The following is an 18214-nucleotide window of genomic DNA, read 5'->3' as shown; positions in this document are numbered from 1 at the left end:
TGTCTGTCTGTCTGTGATCTTATTTATTGTTATTATTAATATTTATTATTTCATATTTATTTATTTATTTATTTATTTATTAGGTTTAATGTTTCTGTCCAGATTGAAGGTGGCTGTATTCCTTTGAATAAACTCAACATGATTCTCTGGAGGTTTCCTGTCGGGTGACCAACGTGTTTTCCCCTCTTGGGGGCGCCACTGCTTCTCTGCAACTTTAATGAAATATTAGTAGGAATGTATGTTTCCTACTAATTAATTTTTAACCTGAGGGGGATAGAAAAACACATTCCTTCAAACCTGTTCCTTTTTTTAAAACTGAGTGAAGTTATACCTTTGATCGTCATTCCACTCTTGGGGAGAAAAAAGATTCCTCACGTTCATATTTTAAAGTGTCGTATCCAAGAGGAATGTATTTAAACTAGTGACCAGAGCTGCACTTATGTTTGGATGTTAAAGGGAAAAACGTTTGGAAACTGTAGTATTTATTTTTTTCTTTGCATAGTGGGAGAAATACTTGTGTTGCATTCAGTGGACCTAAATCAGTGTTTCCAAACCCTGGTCCTCAAGGCACACTGTCCTGCATGTTTTAGAAATTTCCCTGTTTAATGCACCTTATTCAGCTGATTGCAGTTCAGCAAACACCTCCTCATTTAAATCACCTGTGCTGAAGCAAGGAAACACCTAAAACATGCAGGGCAGTGAGCCTTGAGGACCAGGGTTGGGAAACACTGACCTAAATCACTAGATGTGCTTCCATTGAACATTTAACTACACAATTTGACTTTTAAAAACTAAATAAAAATTGTCTTTATTATTGAATAAAGATTTTGTGTTAGAATAAGGTGCATTTTATGGTTTTTGGTTTTTGAAAAACTGCATTTTTTTCACATCACACGAGTGTCACGTGATCAACAGGATGTTTCCACTGGCACAAACCACGAAGAAGACAACAGGAAGTGGTAGGAGAAAAACAAAATGGCAGATTTTTTCACATGAACAAACGTATTAATTTGTTACTTTTAATTGCATTTTTTATTTGGAAAAAACCCCACCATAATTGCTTAATTGAGTCTTTTTTGACATTATCAGAATATTGACAAAGTTATTGTGTACATTTGCACTGGAAATGCAGCTACTGAAAAGAACAAAGCTTTGAATCAAACTCTGGGAAGAATTCGGACCAGCAGAATAAGTTCTGATGGACTCAGTGTCCCTCGGTGGGTTATTGGTGTGTTTTAAAGGACTTAACTCCTAGCACAATGAAAAACAATCTGCTAGGTTTCATCTTTCATAAGAAACGAGACGAAGTAGAATAACTACATGACTACATTCTTTTTTTTTTTTGCTGTCACTGTTTGTCCCAGATTCTTCCCGTGTTCAGAACTTTCTTCCCGTTTCCATGTGTTACTCTCGTCTTACTGTCTGCTGACTTTCATTTGGTCATAACTCATTTTCCATTTTGACTTCATTTACTCCCACTTTCTCTTTTTTTCCTCCCCCTCTTTCTCTCCATTGTTCCTCCAGGAGCCTCAGACTACTGTTATCCATAACCCAGTAGATGGGATCAAGGTATATCCTCTCTTTTCCTCCCTCCATCTCCCTTATTCCTCGTCTTCTCCCCGTCATTTGTCATCCTTTCTCTTTACTCTGTTCCTCTCCCCTTGTCGGCTAAGGAGTGTTTTTCAAAGGGTCTTTTTTTTCATTTTATACTTTTTACACTGTGAAGTTTGTGATTTTCTTTCTCTGCATGAGAGAGGTGTGTGGGCGTGAACCTGTGGAGCTTTTTTATATTGTGGTCTTATGCTGCCTCACTGCGTTCAGATGAGTGAAGTTCTCTGAGAAATCAGTGTGTGTCAGCAGGAACACAGCCAGATTAACACTCATTCCACTCAGACTGTGTGCTAAACGTGGCTAAGCGTTCTACCTGTGTCTGCGTTTGTTTCCACGGAGATGGGCTCAATCCGCAGAGAGGATTGGACTGGGTGCAGTGTTGTGTTTTTTATTTTTTGTTGTTTCTTTTTTGTATTATTGGCATAACTGCTGTGTGAAGATGGAGCTGTAGGCTGAAGTGTAAGTGTGTTGTGTTCAGGTCTGCATGCTGTATCAGGACGAACAGCCAAGTTTGATTTGGTTTCATGGTTCCAATCATCGACGCGCTCCGTGTTCTTTTTGTTTCAGGAATCGTCCGACAGCAGTAACACCACCATTGAAGATGAGGATGTTAAAGGTAGGCCCCGACTACACAGCTACACCCAGCTGGCTCGCTTGAATTAAAAACTGCTGAATATTAGAGTGCCTCGGAAGAGTTTTGGAAGTAATTTTCCAAATTTGTCACATTATGACCACCAACTTCAATGTATTTCATTAGAATTTTACACAACAGACCGGTTAAGCATTATAGTTTATAAAAATGTTGACAAGTAAAAATTTGAAAAGCGGGGTGTGCATTTGGTTTTGTTCTCTTTTAAAGGGGCAGTGTTATGTAAAATTTACTTTTTTGAGCTTCACATCTTGTTATAATATTCCATCATCAAAAACATACCTTGCAGAGTTGCCTTGATTCTTTCATGCACGTTTGAGAAATTGTTGAAACTCCCATGGCAACCATTCAGCTGTACAAAATGCCTGGAGGGACCTATCTCCGCCTTCAAGGACGAAACTCCACCTCCGGGCTGCAGTTTCCAAGTTCCATCTCCCACACAACTCTGGTACACGGCACTGAGAAGTAGCTCCTATAACAAGCTCATCAAATGCACACTTCTAATAGGTGCTTACTAATTGCTGCTGACTAGTCTGAAGGAGCTGAGTCTACTTGGAGCTCCAACTCCAAATAGAAGCTTAGTCCTCGAAGGTGGCATTTGGTCCCACCAAAGGATTTTCACAGCCAAATGGTTGCCATGGGAGATGCAAAGATTTCTCAGTCATGCTTGAAAGAGTCAAGGCAACACTGCAGGTATGTTTTTGATGAGGGGAAAACATTGTAACATGAGGTAAAACTCAAAAATGTTGATTTCAGATAATGTGGTCTCTTCACGTTTTTCATTGGTCTTCAAAGAAGGGAAAGAAAAAAATTGGAAAACCTGGAAAACATTATATGGCAGAAATTGCTTAGCTTTGTCTTTAGGTCAAAATCTAAATGAAAATCTTGATTTTAATTCAGACAGTTTAAGAATAAGAATGATGGACTAAATGACCTATACTGACTGAAAACAACAGTGGGGAAAAAGGCCAACACAGAACAACTTAGAAAAATTCTGTCAGTTCCCTTTCCTAAGCAATTTTCCTAACCTGATTTAAGGGCATTGTGAAGTTAAGGAAATTTGATGGGTAGAAATTTGTACGAAGGAGGAACAATACCTCTACAACATAAAACACCAAGCACCTTGACAGCACTGTGATGTAGGTCAAAGCATAGTATGGGAACTCATCAGTTCTTATTTCATTGCTTCAGTGAGACATCACATGCTACACTCAGCAAATGAAAATATATCTTGTAAAATATTAGATTATTTGGTTGGTTAAAAAAAAAAAAAAAGCCACAGAACATGAACATGTTATCACTAGCTGCTTATGTAAGCTGCCCAAAGTCCCGATCACGACCTCGTATGTTTTAAATACGTGAAAGTCTATTGGTAAGGCAGTCCAAGCTTCGGATTATGGGACAGAATTATCTCCTTTCTGTCATAAAGGACAGTCCAGTGCTGCCGATGGCGAAAGGAGATTAACAAACTGAGAAAGCTTGATCGGGCTCTTCTCATGATGGCTTCTCTCAAAAATAAATAAAGACAAATGAAAGTTCACAAACTGAAAGGCATTTAGCTGTGCTGGCCTGGTCTTTGGGCAGATCAGCAGCTCGCCTGTTCCAAGAAATAGACTTCTGAAAAGCATCATTTCTATGCATTCAGTATTTGGTTGGGGCTCTTTTGGTGTCTCTCATCTTCCTCTTGACCACAGCACATAGTTTCTCTATGGGGTTAAAGGTCAGGGGAGTTTGCTGGCCAATCAGGAACAGGAACGCCATCGTCTTTTAGTACCTTTGGCTGCATGGGCAGGAAAATCAAATCAGCCTTTCCGTTCAGCTCATCAGCAGAATGTCCTGGTAGACGTCTGCATTGACTGGACTTGAGAAAACCCAGTGGACCAGAACCAGCAAACAACATGGTGACCCAAACCGTCACTGACTGAACTGGACTTCAACCAATATGGATTCTGTTCCCCTCCACTCTTCCTCCAGACGCTGAGACCTTTATTTCCAATAAGAAATGCACATTTTAATTTCATCTAAGAACAGAACTCTGGATCACTGAGCAACAGTTCAGTTCACATCATGGGTCACATGATCAACAACCCGGTGCTACTACTGCTGAAAAAGATGAGGAAGACGACAGGAAGTAGTTGGAGGATGATGGTGCTGCTTGATTTTTAATGACTTATCTCGGGAGCAATCTTATTCACTTGTGATTTTAATCACATTTCTATTTTAATGGAAATACAACAATTGCAAAATAGTTTTTCTTGTTGCTTTTTTCGACATTAGGCAAATTTCGAAAACATTTTGCTCACATTTGTAATGAAAATGCAGCTAATGGTGAGTCAACTTGCAACACAGGTGATTAATTGCAACAGGCTCCGCCCTGAATGAGGTCATCAATGACAGCGGGAAAATCATTTACCTGATAACCCAACACTTAGGTTTTATATATATATATATATATATATATAAATGTCATTTCATATTCTTTTTCCATTTTCTATCTTTACAAACGTATCTTTTAGTATTTTCTTTTTCTTTCCCAGAAATCAAATGAAACTATGCATCTTCAACCTTTAATTCTCTAAGTAGCTAAAGACAAATCCATCTGCACTTTATTTAAGTGCTGCCAAATGTCTCACTGTATAAATTTGTAATGAAACAAGGACAAAAGAATCCAGCAGTGGAAATTTTGTGGGACAGGACTTTGTTGTAATTAAAACTGAAATGTTGCTTTAAGCACATTAAAGAGGGATGCAGTCTGACGTCTCTGTTTCACTGACTTTTCATTATGTGACATGCAGCTATGTGACAGGAGAGCACGTAGACGAAGCACAGAGGTGCTTTCATGATCGAAAATGGTACAAAAAGTAGAGAGAGACAGAGAGAGAGAGCAAAAGAGAGAGAGATAGAGAGAGAGAGGAAACTAGACAATCCGAGTGAGTTAAGCCCTTCACTTAGTGTGGGGAGGAAGCGGTGGGAGGAGGACAGGGTAAATCTCGTCCAAAGGCCGGGGACAAGAATAGCAGCATGAGCTCCAGCAGCCTCATGTGTCCAACAGAGATATGATGGATGATGAATGGAGGTAGAGGAACAACCAAGTGCCAAGACACACAATGGGGGGTACGTACGCTGTACGGTGTGTGTGTGTGTGTGTGTATGTGTGTTTGTGTGTGTGTGTGTGCGTGCGTTTATTTGTAATACCTTGTGGGAACGATTTTCCTGACATATACTACGTTGTGGGGACCAGGCTCCTCGTGGGGACCGGAGCCTGGTCCCCATAAGAGGAGACCCTGTTTTTGGGTCAGGGGTCAGATTTAGGGCTAAGGTATGAATTGAGTTTTGGTTAGGGTTAGGGTTAGGTATGTGATGGATGGGGTTAGGAAAAGCGTAAAGGTCAGGTTTAGGCTGTAGAAATGAATGGAAGTCAATGGAAAGTCCCCACAAAGATAGCCACGCAAACATGTGTATATGTGTGTGTGTGTGTGTGTGTGTGTGTGTGTGTGTGCACGTGTGCATGTGCTTGTGCATAAAGTTCAAGGAGAAGATGGAATCAGGAGCCGGACCTCTACCAAGCTGATCAGCTCTGACTCGCCTCAGCCTCTGATGGTCCTCAGAGCCTTTCACTCTGGCTTAGCCGTTGGATTTTTTTTTTTTTTTTTTTTTTGGGAGGTTGACTGTCACATCCTTCTATCTCCTTCCTCTCCGCAGCTCGCAAACAGGAGATCATAAAGATCACGGAGCAGCTTATCGAAGCCGTCAACAACGGAGACTTCGAGGCCTATGCGTGAGTCCTTCCCTCCCCCGTTCCTCATCCTTTACTGCTTTTAAAAGTTCAGGCCAGCAGCAGGAGAGAGTGCATCCTGTAAAGTGAACATTTAAGCTCTCTATCAGCCATGAAGAACCATTAATCTGATTGACATGCAAAATGTGTTGTATTAAAAGATTAAAGAGTAATTACATTCATTGTTTCATCTCCCCCGCTTACTGTATAATTAAGAATAATGCCAGGCAGATTGAGGGAGAGGGACGGGAAGGTTTAGTGTGTCCTCAGCAATGGAAGCGCAGTTCCACTAAGATGGGAGATAACATACGAAAAATGAATGTGATGAAAAAAAAAATCAATAGTAGGAATGAACCTGACGTGGTAGACTAATGACAAACACATTGTAAAATGTAACGGTGTTTGGAAAAGATGAGTGAATACAACCTGACTTTTTTCAACATTTGGTAACACTCAAGTAAAAATGACCACTCAGACTTTTCTGGTGAACATTACAAAGAATTTCTAAGTGTAAAAACCTGCCTAGCTTTTTCTAAGTAAATGTCACTCAATATTATTTTCAGTGTCAGCTCAAACTTTTTTTCATACCAGAAGTTTATTTTTGATACTAAATGAGACAGCCAAATTCTAAAAGACAATAAAGTAATGTAAATGTAAAAGCAGTATCGGTTTAAAAATGTGTCTGTTTCATTCATGTTTTGTTAAAACAATTTCATGGCAAACATTATTTATACCATTCTCAATATGGCATTTTGCCAGCCGACCAGCTTTCTGGGTGTTTCCATTGGCATTTTGAGGATTCGTCCTTGGTGAGGAGCTCCAAGTCTTTCAATTTGGAGGGGCTCTTTGCCATCACCCTAATCCCACCAACTCCCTCCACAGGCTTCCTGTTACAGTCCAGGTGGAATTCCAACTCTTTAAGTTATATGTTTCCATCAAAGTAGCTTGAAAAATCTTCCCCACCTTTTACCCTTTTCAAGTCTTTTTCTAAAGAATCTTCAAGGAGTGAGAAGGGATTATTGTGGAGTACACAGAAGCAACTTGAAGTCAAAATTAAAGACAGCAAGGAAAAGTACAGGAAGAAGCCTGAGTGCAAGCTTCAGAGGAACAATATCAGAGATGTGCGGTTGGGGATGAAGAAGACCCCAGGCTTAAAGCAAAAAGAGGATCAGATAGATGGATGTCTGGACTGAAGAACTGAACACATGCCTCAACAGGAACAAGCTCATCCTCCTCCTCTCCTGCCCCCAGCAACACAGACATCCCACACTCCTCTGACCCACAGCTTTCTTCTCAAACCTCAGTTTGAGATGTTTCATCTTCCACTTCAGTCAGGGATCTTCTGCTTCCACGAGTTTGTCTTCAGTCACATCAAGAGATGCTCCCTTTGCCTCCTCCTCCCACTTTTCTGTATCTAGAAGTCAGGTGAAGAGGCAGCCAGAGAGGCTGAACTGGAACAAGGCTGCAGGTCCGGATGGTGTCGTCCTGAAGTCCTGAAACTACAGAGCAGCTCTGTGGGATTCTGCAACATCTCTTCAACAATAGTCTGACCTAAGAGAAGGTTGTTGTGGAAGACATCCTGGCTGGTTCTGATACTGAAGAAAACTCACCCATCAGTCATCAGTGGCTACAGACCTGTTGTCCTGACATCCCACATCATGAAGGTCCTGGAGAGACTCCTACTGGCCAACCTGGAAAAGCAGACAAGCTCATATCAAGACCCCTTGCAGTTTGCTTATCGCGATGGAGATGGAGTTGAATCATACACCTGTTTCACCAAAGGCACTGTTTTCTGGACAAAGCAAGCTGCACTGTGAGGATCATGTTCTTTGATTTCATTTGACAAACAATTCAGGCTGAATTGTGCATTTAACACAATTCATCCTGATTTGTTTTGTTTTTGAAACTCCAGAAGATACAGATGGAGTCAATCACCTGGATCAATGACCAACTGAGGAGGAACAGCTCCCCTTATCTGAACATGAGTGGTTACTGGATTTCTGTGGCAGCCATGGATTGCCCACAACAAACATCATGTCCATATGTGCTCTTTGCACCAAGATGCTTTAGGGTGCAGTTCAATGACTGACAGTGTGGTTGTTTCATCTGATCTGCTGACACATATCTTGGACATTCTGGTGATGAGATGGGAAGAACTGTCAACTGATTACTACCTGATCACATCCTCCTCCAGTGAGTTGACTGCTGGAGGAGGATGAATCAGACATATTGTGAGAATCTGTTGGGAATATATTTTGGAATCTCCTGTCAGAATGAGCTTTATCGCCCACCTCCAGCAGAACGTTGAAAACATCCTGGGGACATTGAGTCTAACTGGGTCATGTTCCATGCCTCCATGGTTGAGGCAACTGACCAGAACTATGCCTGCAAGGTGGTTGGTACCTGTAGTGGCGACAACCTTGAAGTCACTGGTGGACACTCGCCATGCTGAAGTTGGAGTCATATTGGGCCTGTTTGGCCTTTGGGACCCCTGAAGCACCCAATAGGTACCAGCTCTCTGAGCAGAATGGAGCTCAAGTGTTCACCAAGGCGAAACCTCCGGCATCGAAGAAGTTTGGTGCGACCATGGAGAAAGACTTCCACATGGCTTTAAGGAGATTCTGATCTACCTTTTGGCAACTCAGGAGGGGGAAGCAGTGCACCACCAACCACATCTATGGTGAGGATGGTGCGCTGATAACATCAACTTGGGATGGTGTGGGTCAGTGGGCAGACATTTTGAAGACCTCTTCAATCCTGCCAGTGAGGAAACTGAGTCTTGGGATGCTTGTTGACAATGTCACTCTGCTCTGGTGATGAAGTCAGAGAGGTGGTTATAAAACTCTTTGGTGTAAAGTCTGTCTGTTATTTCCAGTTGTTGATTAAGAAGTTTATGTAGGTCTTAAGTTATAAGATTTCAAGAAATATCGTAGACTTTTGGAAGATGATTAATCGTTGACATTCCTTGCCATTTTCAGCTAAATCTGTGTCTTTTTGTTGTTTTTTTTGCAGGAAGATTTGCGACCCCGGTCTTACCTCCTTTGAGCCTGAGGGGCTGGGAAATCTAGTAGAGGGCATGGACTTCCACAGATTTTACTTTGACAATCGTAAGATCACAGCTTAACGTTTTATCTCTTTCTTTCTGAACATCTACATCCTGACGCTGTGTTTCGTCCTCTCTTTAGTCCTTTCCAAAAACAGCAAACCCATCCACACCACCATCCTCAACCCTCACGTGCACATGATCGGAGAGGACGCGGCCTGTATCGCCTACATTCGCCTGACGCAGTTTGTAGATGGCCAGGGCCGTCCTCGCTCCAGCCAATCAGAGGAGACTAGAGTATGGCACCGCCGAGACAGCCGGTGGCAAAATGTGCACTTCCACTGCTCGGGAGCCCCTGCCGCACCGCTGCAGGGATGAGGTACGGCCAAACGGAAAGCTCACATGCGGAATGGGTTGAACATCGACAAATAGAGGCCACAACGCTCAGTTCAAATGCCAGATTTAGCACATGTATAATGAAAATCCGTCAATTTCGGACAAAAAAAAAAAAACCTCACGTTTTCTGATAAGAAGGTTTTACAGTAGGACAAGGTGTATTTTTGGGCATATCGAAATAGATGTATTTTGTAAAATTGTAATGGAATTGCTTTTTTCATGTGAGTTATATGATCAACAACCGGATGTTACTACTGATGAAAGCAACAAAGAAGGCGACAGGAAGTAGTACTGGGATGATAGTTAGAGAGTTTAATTTCATTTCTTATTAATGGAAACACCGCAGTTTGTTTTTTCAGCGTTGGCAGAATATCAACAAAGATTTGTACACATTTGTAATGGAAACACAGCTGATAGTCAAGCTGAACATAGATTCCTGTCTTTAGTCTTCTCTTGATTAGTTATTTCCCTCTCTTCTTCCGTCCCAGCCAGCCGAAGGAGACATGAAGCCAACAGAACCGAGCCGACGATCAGAGAAAAGGCTTCCACTCTGAGAGAGATGTGCAGGTGGATGGAAGGGTGTGGGAAGGAGGTTGAGGCTTTCCGGGACGGGGGTCGTTCCCCGGGCACTCTGCTCACCCACCTAGCGCTTCTCTCTCCACGACAACAGCAGACCCAACCCGACCTACACCTACAGCAGGGGGCGCAATATCAGCCGTGAGCAGGAAGCGCTGCCTGCCTGCGCCTCGACTTCAGCTGGCCTGCATGCGGCCAAAACACCCAGACTGCACCTTTCCCCTCTCCTGCTCCCCATCGATGCTTTCTCCTTCTTCGCTATTATACAGATATGAATCTTGATGTTATTATGGCTGCAGTCTCTTGTTGTGCTCTTTCTACTGTATAGTATATTTATTACCCATTTTAACCCCTTTCTTTCTTCTTTTTTATGACAAGCATGACTACCTACCTGTACTCTTAATATTATTGTGGCTGTTTTGTTTTTTTTTCTGCACGATTAAAGCTGCCTGTGAAACGAACAAACAGAGCTGATGTCTCTCGCAGAGAGAGAGGTGTGTGTGGGTGTATTTAACTACGTGTTTTGTTACTTCTTTGTTGTTTTTAATCCTCTTTCTCTGGAGTGTTGTTGTTGGCCCCGAACCGACACCTCCGTGTGTCCCCCCTATAAACCCCCGGAGCCCTTCCGGACCCCTCCGGAGTCCCTCCGAGCTGCTCTGTGAGACAGTGGAAACCCCATGCAGCATGCTACAGTATTCCCTGTTCTTGAAGATTTCCTCCATGTTTGACTTGCTGGATGGCAAGAAACGGTTGAGATTCACACCCTCCCGTTGTACATGTACTGTATATTTCCGGGTTTTGTTGTGCCGGTGTTTACTTGCATGATATTTCCAAGTTAATGCATCACTAAAATTGGATGTTCCTGTTGAATTTTGTCTCCTATGGACTGATACTGCTGGTGAGCTTTAATCTGTTTCCTGGGCTGTGTAACTGCAGGTCCTGTTCTAAGTTCAGTGTAGAAAAAAAATGGATGTAAGCTTTTTTCACTATTTCCTGGCTCCTGAACAGAGTAAGAATGGCTCTTTACTGTTTATTAAGCAAAAAAATAATAATAAAAATCCTCTCCTGGTTGAGTATTTTTGGTGTTTAAGATTCAAAGCAAATGTGACTGGAAAAAACTGTTTTAAAGCCTAAAATAAGGGTTTGGGCTGAAAGGATTAATCCGATTAATCGTGATGAGTCGATTATTGAAATAATAGTCAACTAATTTAGTAATCGATTAATTAGTTGGAGTTTACAGACAAAACAAAACCCATTTGCTGAAAAAAACTATGTACTGAGCAGTAATTAGGCTAAGAATGTACAAAAATATACACATTTTGTATTTAAGATCAGATCTTTTTTCTGCAAACACGTTCTGTATAAAATTCCTTAAGTGGCTGTTTTAGCTTCACCTGGTTCAAATTATGTGAAAGAAAAAACTAAGCATCTTGCACTATCCGATTATTAATCACTTATTCCAAAAATTAATCAACAGATTAAATAAAAACTGTTGAACATGTATTTTTTTCAGCTGCAGATGCATCTTTTCCTACACATGACCAAGAATCACTGAAAAAATTTAAATGTTTTCTTATTAAAAATAAAATAATTTAATTTGTCTATTTGTATCTTAGAATGAATTTCTACTATTTAATAAAAAAGCTTAAGTGGTTAAATAAAAAATCTCCAGAATGTGCCAATTTTTTTATCCGATCAATCGAATAATCGTTAGAATAATTAATAGAATAATAGATTACTTAAATAATAGATAGTTGGAGCTCTAATAATGATGTTTGACTCCTAAAATAATTGTTGCCTTTTACAAACCAGACTGAAAGCTGCATTTTAATACTTTTTAAATTTTTCCTTTTCCTTCTGTATGCTAGTGCGTTGAATATCTCCCCCTCTCCTAGAACTTTGTCACATGTCGCTTTGTGTTTCTGTAAACACTTATGAGAAATATAACACTACGTATAAAACTCATTCACCCAAATCCTGTCCTACATTCTGCGGATTAACACATAATCCCAACTGACTGGTTCTTTCTCAGTAATGATTCCACAAAGATTTCATCAGAAATTCATAAGGATGAGATCAAACAGGACAGATGATGAAGCCCCGCCCACCTGGAACCCAAGAAGCTGCTAAACACAGCGGAGCAAGTGAAGTGGTAATGAATGGATTGATCAGCTTTTTAAGCACTGAGATTTTTGGGAAAATTACTCGAATATTAGTTCCCTGATTTATTCACATAATTCCTTCTGATGAGAGACATTTCAGCCAACATAAAACTTGGAAGTAACAACTTTTCAAACAATATGCAGCTTCTCAACTATCGAATCCTAGTAAATATATTACAGCTGCAGTATGCAACTTTTACAAACAACTTTTTTTTTTTTTTACATATTTGTTGAAACTGTCACTATTTGATGACAGTGGCTTGACACAAATAATCTTTGAAAAAGAAAAATCAAGCTCCTCTGCCTTCCCCCAGTGTTAGCTAGAAACAACCAATCAGAGGCAAGAGGCGGGTCTTACCACTGTCAATCATGCCCATTTGAACAGTGCCAGCTTTCCCCCCATCAGCAGAGCCTGCAGTGAATGCCACTGATGACAGTGGATAAACAGTTTTCTTGTCATGGTGAGTTGGTTCTCTGCCTTTAGCATATTTAGCAGTCTGTTCATTTGGTTGACTGACAGCAATAAGACCCTCCTCCTGGCTCTGATTGGTTGTTTTTAACTGATACATTTCTTCAGATGGCAGTAGTAGCTCATGGAGGAGGTTTAGGAACTCCATCTTTTCACAGATTATTGGTTTCATATCATGCTGTCACAACATGGTGACAGTTTTAACAAATACCCAGAGAAGAGTTACAGGTCTGGGCCACATATTTATAATCCTGTTTAGTGAGGAAAACATCTTCCTGGTAAAGTTTAAACAACATGCGGCTTTAACACAGATGCAAAGAGGATGTTTTTATTTTCCACATGACTGAAAGGTATTCACTCTATCTCTGCACAGATTTGTTTCCACAATGACATGCATAACAGAAGTACTGTTGCTCCAGCATGCTATGCTAAATCAAATTATTGGAAATGGACACGCTGTATTGCTCTGTCATGAAATACTTTCTTTATTTACTCTATTTATATATCTTTTATTCACATGAAATGTTTTATTCATGATCCTTTCAATGCAAACGCAGGCCATTCAGACCTAATTATATAGAATATAACAAGGTCCAAGTTAAGTTCAGATAATTCATTCAATTAAGTACAATTCAATGTTAAAGTCGGACAAGTGTAAAAAAAAAAAAAAAAAACAACTGGAGATAAAAGCTTGGTGTGCCAGGCCTTCTTGCTCAACATCAGTGTTTGACCTCACAAATGCTCCTTCGAGAGATCAGGAATTCTCAAACACACACAAACATACATGCAAATTCACAAGTACACAGTCTGATTTACAAGTACTAAATATTTATGACCAACCCCTCCCTCATCGTTCAACATGGCTGTTATGTAATGAAAACATAGTAATAAATTCTTTGTTTGCTTCAATATGTCTGAGAATATGTTGCTTCAGTGTCAAGTCTATAAATGCAGAGAAATAAATTATTAGCTTATGTTCCTAATGCAGGTTAGCCTGATAGGCTAACCTGGATAGGATTTGAGCCTATCTAGTCACAAAAAGTGACTGTCACCTGTTTTCTACCACAGCTCTAGAACATTTAAATTGGGGTTGTTGTCCCCAGATCCAAGGTCCAACTTCCAATTCAAACTCAAACAATTTTTACCAAATAATCAAGATGTCACAATAATTTAGAAGATGCATGATGTCAATGTGACTAAAATGATCACATTAAGATCCAGTTGTGAAATGTGTGTAAAACCCACAGTACATCTGTGTGAAATCATTGATCTCAGTTCCAGGTGTGCCTCGCAGAGATAGACATGCTATTGTCTCAAGGTTATTTTCAAAAACATTCTGCAGATTCTCAGCTTTTTATTAGCATTTGTGCCATTTAGCCCACCCCAAAAAAAGCAATAGGACAGAACGGATTCCCTTTCTCTATCTAGGCCAAGGTTATAAAATTAGTTTTTTAATCAGATTGAGGGTCTCTGTGGAAGCCAGTCTCTCCTCTGATGTGGAAGACTGATTTATCTTGTGAAGTCGAGGTGTTGGTACTGATGAAAAAGATCTGATTTAAAGATTTTATTTTCCTAAAGGTCAGAAAAGTAAGAGCAAAACCTACCTAGTATATGTTAAACAAAGCAATGTTTCTAGCTTATTATGCCGTTTGTCAATATTAAAATGTCCTGTGACATAATCAGTGTATGAATAAATAAACTGGTCAAGTAGAGACTTCCTCTGTCTTTTATCTTGACTCAGTGTCGGAAGAACACTCAGACATTTGTTTGTGGTTCACTTCTTGGAATCATTTCTTGTCCGTATTTAATGTCACCTTCTCCTCAATGTACCGCGGTGACTTTTCAGCGTTTAAGAGCGAGTTACTGGACAAGGTGACATTTTCTTGCCACTTATGAAGATTTTCATTTGATTTTAAGTCACATTTGATTTGTGTTTTCTTGTTTGCATTTACAGATTATGCATTATAAGTTACACTTTATATTAAATGTAGAGCTTTGCAGCGAAATTCCCCTTCCCCCCTTCACACACACACACACACACACACACACACACACACACACACACACACACACACACACACACACACACACACACACACACACACACAAAGGTGACAATATATAGATGTAGATACAAATTCTTCATTTTACTTCAATTCAATTTAACAATTCTATAATACTCCCATGCACTAACTGTCTAACTGGAGTCAAAAATACACAAAATATTTAAAGAGACAAGTTATTTAAACTTTCATCACACATTAAGTAGATATTGGTGGAATAAACTCTGTGATCAAACAATTGGGATAATTCTGAAAATAGCTTAATTGCACTTTCATAAGGTCAGTTGTCATACAGCTGGAGAGAGCAAAACACTCCTGTTTTCCTCTACTGCAGTTCAATTCGTCTTATGAATGCAGCAGAACTGACAGAGTCACAAAATTCCACGTAAATATCACATTATACTGCAGAATCCTGTGTTGACACTTTCACTTATTTCACACAAGCGATCTCCATTCAGCACAGTTTAATGATTACTCTGAGTGCATCCTTGAGTCAATGTGAGGGTCATTACCTTGTGTTCTCATAGCCAAAGCCAGAAGGACAAAGGTTGACATTTATTGCTCCGCTCTGGGTGTAGCAGTGAATAAAGTGAGGCCGCCTGTCAATGAATCTGAACGTCCAAATGTACTTGATGTGAAAGTATAACAGGTCACACATCACCCACGGTGTCTTATCTGGAGAGCGTGCAGGATTGAATCAGCAAAAGCCAATTTGTTTTGGAAGCTTATCTCCTCTCTCTGCTCATGAAATTATATTTTAAACTGAACTCTTCCAAAGCAAAATACATTATTGCTGCTGGTCCAATAATCAGACATGCTTTATGAAACGGCTGCCAGCAGTAAATCATAAGTAACATGGAGAGTAGCCATGGAGATTGTTTTTCAGGACATAGAATGGATGAAAAAAAATGTCCAAAGTATTCCATCCTGCACTAGAAAGCACCAGAAACAATAGAAGACATAAATAATGTGGAGTGGTCAGGATTTTTCAAAAGGGGGCCATAACGGCCCCCACCCCTCTTGGGTGCACCTCTGGTCATTCTAACTTAGAGATAATCTAACATACCCTACAGATCCAGCTGTTGATCATGTGACTCGTTTGATGTTAAGAAATTGTTTCTATTGCAGTTTTGCGAACTTAACAAATTTTGGGCTGAAAAACCACCTCATTCTAGCGCCAAAACATTTTATCGAAAAATGAGAGTTTTGAGTCCATTAAGCACATTTATTTTGGAAATGTCAAAATGCACAATTATATGATCAATGGAAATGCAGCTACTATTTGTGTCCTTGTCTGTTTCACTGCATGATGCTCAATTGTGAGACCCATCAATTTTCTTGTTTATTATTATCCAGTTCATTTTGATTATTTCAGGTTCCTGTCTGTGTTTTGGTCCTGCTTCCACCATGACAGACTTTGATCTGATCTGTGATCTGATCTAAGCCGTTTAATGGTAGCTCGTGTGTTTAGGGTCATTGTCCAGCTGTCTTTCAAATGCTTTGTAACCTCCTAACAATCGTTCTCTTCAAATATTCCTTCACTGTTGCTGATGAGAATGGTCACAGAATGAAGCTGCTACCACTTTGTTTCGAGTGGAAAGGTGCAAAGATTGTTTCCTGCGGTGGATGACTAATACTAATTTAGTCTATCTTTTTTTCCCTACCTAACCTGTGAATCTCTGCAGTTTGTTCCAGTGGTGGGAAGTAACGAAGTACAAGTACTTCGTTACTGTACTTACGTACAGTTTTTGTGTATCTGTACTTTACTTAAGTAGATTTAATAATGGGTACTTTCTACTTTTACTTTACTACATTTTACAGTAAGTATCTGTACTTTCTACTTCACTACATTTCTACTAAACTGTCGCGTTCATAAACATAACATAAGCTTATATTATGTCTATGGTCGCGTTACTCGTTACATCCAAGTCACGTTGCACTTTTTTTTCCTTTAAAATATGAAGTTCAGGGTCTTAAGGTGGCGCCGTAAAATCCAAGCAATAACATGACTTAGTGTCTGTTGTCACCCATCGCCTCCACCTTTACTCGCACGCGGAGCTCCAGACATGCGCAGTGGTGGATATCCGTCTAATCGTCAGTAATATAATAGCGCTGCATAAACCATAAGATATGGTGACATGTAAAATCAGCAGCGCTTCGCTCTCACAGACGGTGGGGACTTCGTCCAATTTTTAGCGTCACTTGGAAGGAAAGCTTAAATAAAGGTAAGATCTGTGGACGTGATGCTAGCAAAGCTAGCTGTACTGACTGAGACACATGTTGCATCTGCGATGAAAAAAAGTTGTCACTCATGCCATTGTGTGTTGACTGAGGTGTCGCATATATGGGACAACGCTGTGACCAAAGTGCAATATAGTAATATGACATTCAGGAACGATCCGATTCTTCTGGACGGATCTTTACTAAGTCCTAAGGACTGAAGCCTCACTGAGAGCCGTTCTTTGTTCTTGTGTACACTGCAGTAGCTAACACATACACACATTTATTTAATCGCCGAATAAGTAAAAGTTGAACGTATGAGCACAGAGCAGGCTCATTGATTGATTTCGTCTCCTGTCATGGTGGCAAACATCGCAGTGGGAGGGAGGATGAGAACAGTCACGGTGCTCCTTCTGCTTGGTTTCTTGTTGCACCGTTGGACAGTGTTCATAGTTGAACATTATTTACCGTTAATTGCGATGTTTCAGTTGTGGTTTCTGACATGGGCAATATGGGCAACCGTCCAGGGTGTTATTTTTCTAGGGATAGCAGGAGACCTCTGCAAATTGTAGCACAGCGATGAAAGCAAAACAGAATGAAATGAGTTTTAATTGATACTGGTTAAATACATTTCAGCTCTAAGTATTTAACATCTAGGTGTTTTTATGGGAATGTGGGTCTTGCAGATCAATCTGAGAACCAATTTTGATAAACTTAATTTTATTGTGTCATGTAGCGCAGGGCGCTGGTCTTGGTCTCGGGTTTGGTGGTCTTGACTACAACTCTGCTACGTGGCTCCTTGGTTGCATGTTCTCCCTCACCCACCTTCTTTCCATCCCCTTTCTGTTGCATTTCTTTATAAATAAATGTCACTAATGAAGTTCATGCTATGTTACGGGAGGAGACAAGATGTTTCCATCCCTGAAATTATGATTCATAGAATCACGTATCTAAGTATAAACTGTTACAGAGAATAAACACAATAAGAACATGTTTAATCTGTGACATTGTTCATTAAAATGGCACATTTCTGATGTATTAAAATTAAATACGATCAGTTCACTTAATGATATTAGCGATTAGATTATGTATTCAGCAAGTACTTTTACTTTTAATACTTAAGTATTTTTAAAAGCCAGTACTTTTTTACTTTTACTTAAGTAAAATGTTAATGTGGTACTTTGACTTTTACTCTAGTACATTTTTGACTGTATATTTGTACTTTTACTTAAGTACATTTTTTGAGTACT

At 40.0% G+C, this 18214-nt stretch overlaps 1 protein-coding gene across 1 annotated transcript in view; it reads left to right on the top strand.

The window, feature by feature from the left end:
• The window catches only part of camk2b2 (calcium/calmodulin-dependent protein kinase (CaM kinase) II beta 2), a 53810-nt gene extending 42684 nt beyond the window's left edge, over window positions 1-11126 (top strand). Inside the window, 6 exon segments of the mRNA XM_088010736.1 lie at window positions 1525-1569; window positions 2179-2227; window positions 5963-6038; window positions 9048-9142; window positions 9221-9457; window positions 9963-11126. Coding sequence (XP_087866862.1) covers window positions 1525-1569; window positions 2179-2227; window positions 5963-6038; window positions 9048-9142; window positions 9221-9456 — 501 coding nt within the window. The 3' untranslated portion in view covers window position 9457; window positions 9963-11126.
• The last annotated feature ends 7088 nt before the right edge of the window (window positions 11127-18214 follow it).

Source organism: Poecilia mexicana, unplaced genomic scaffold, assembly GCF_051168715.1.
Source record: "Poecilia mexicana isolate PSO_F unplaced genomic scaffold, ASM5116871v1 scaffold_12, whole genome shotgun sequence".
Taxonomy (NCBI): Eukaryota; Metazoa; Chordata; class Actinopteri; order Cyprinodontiformes; family Poeciliidae; genus Poecilia; species Poecilia mexicana.
The sequence above is the reverse complement of the archived record's forward strand: the minus strand, read 5'-3'. Positions and strand labels throughout refer to the sequence as shown.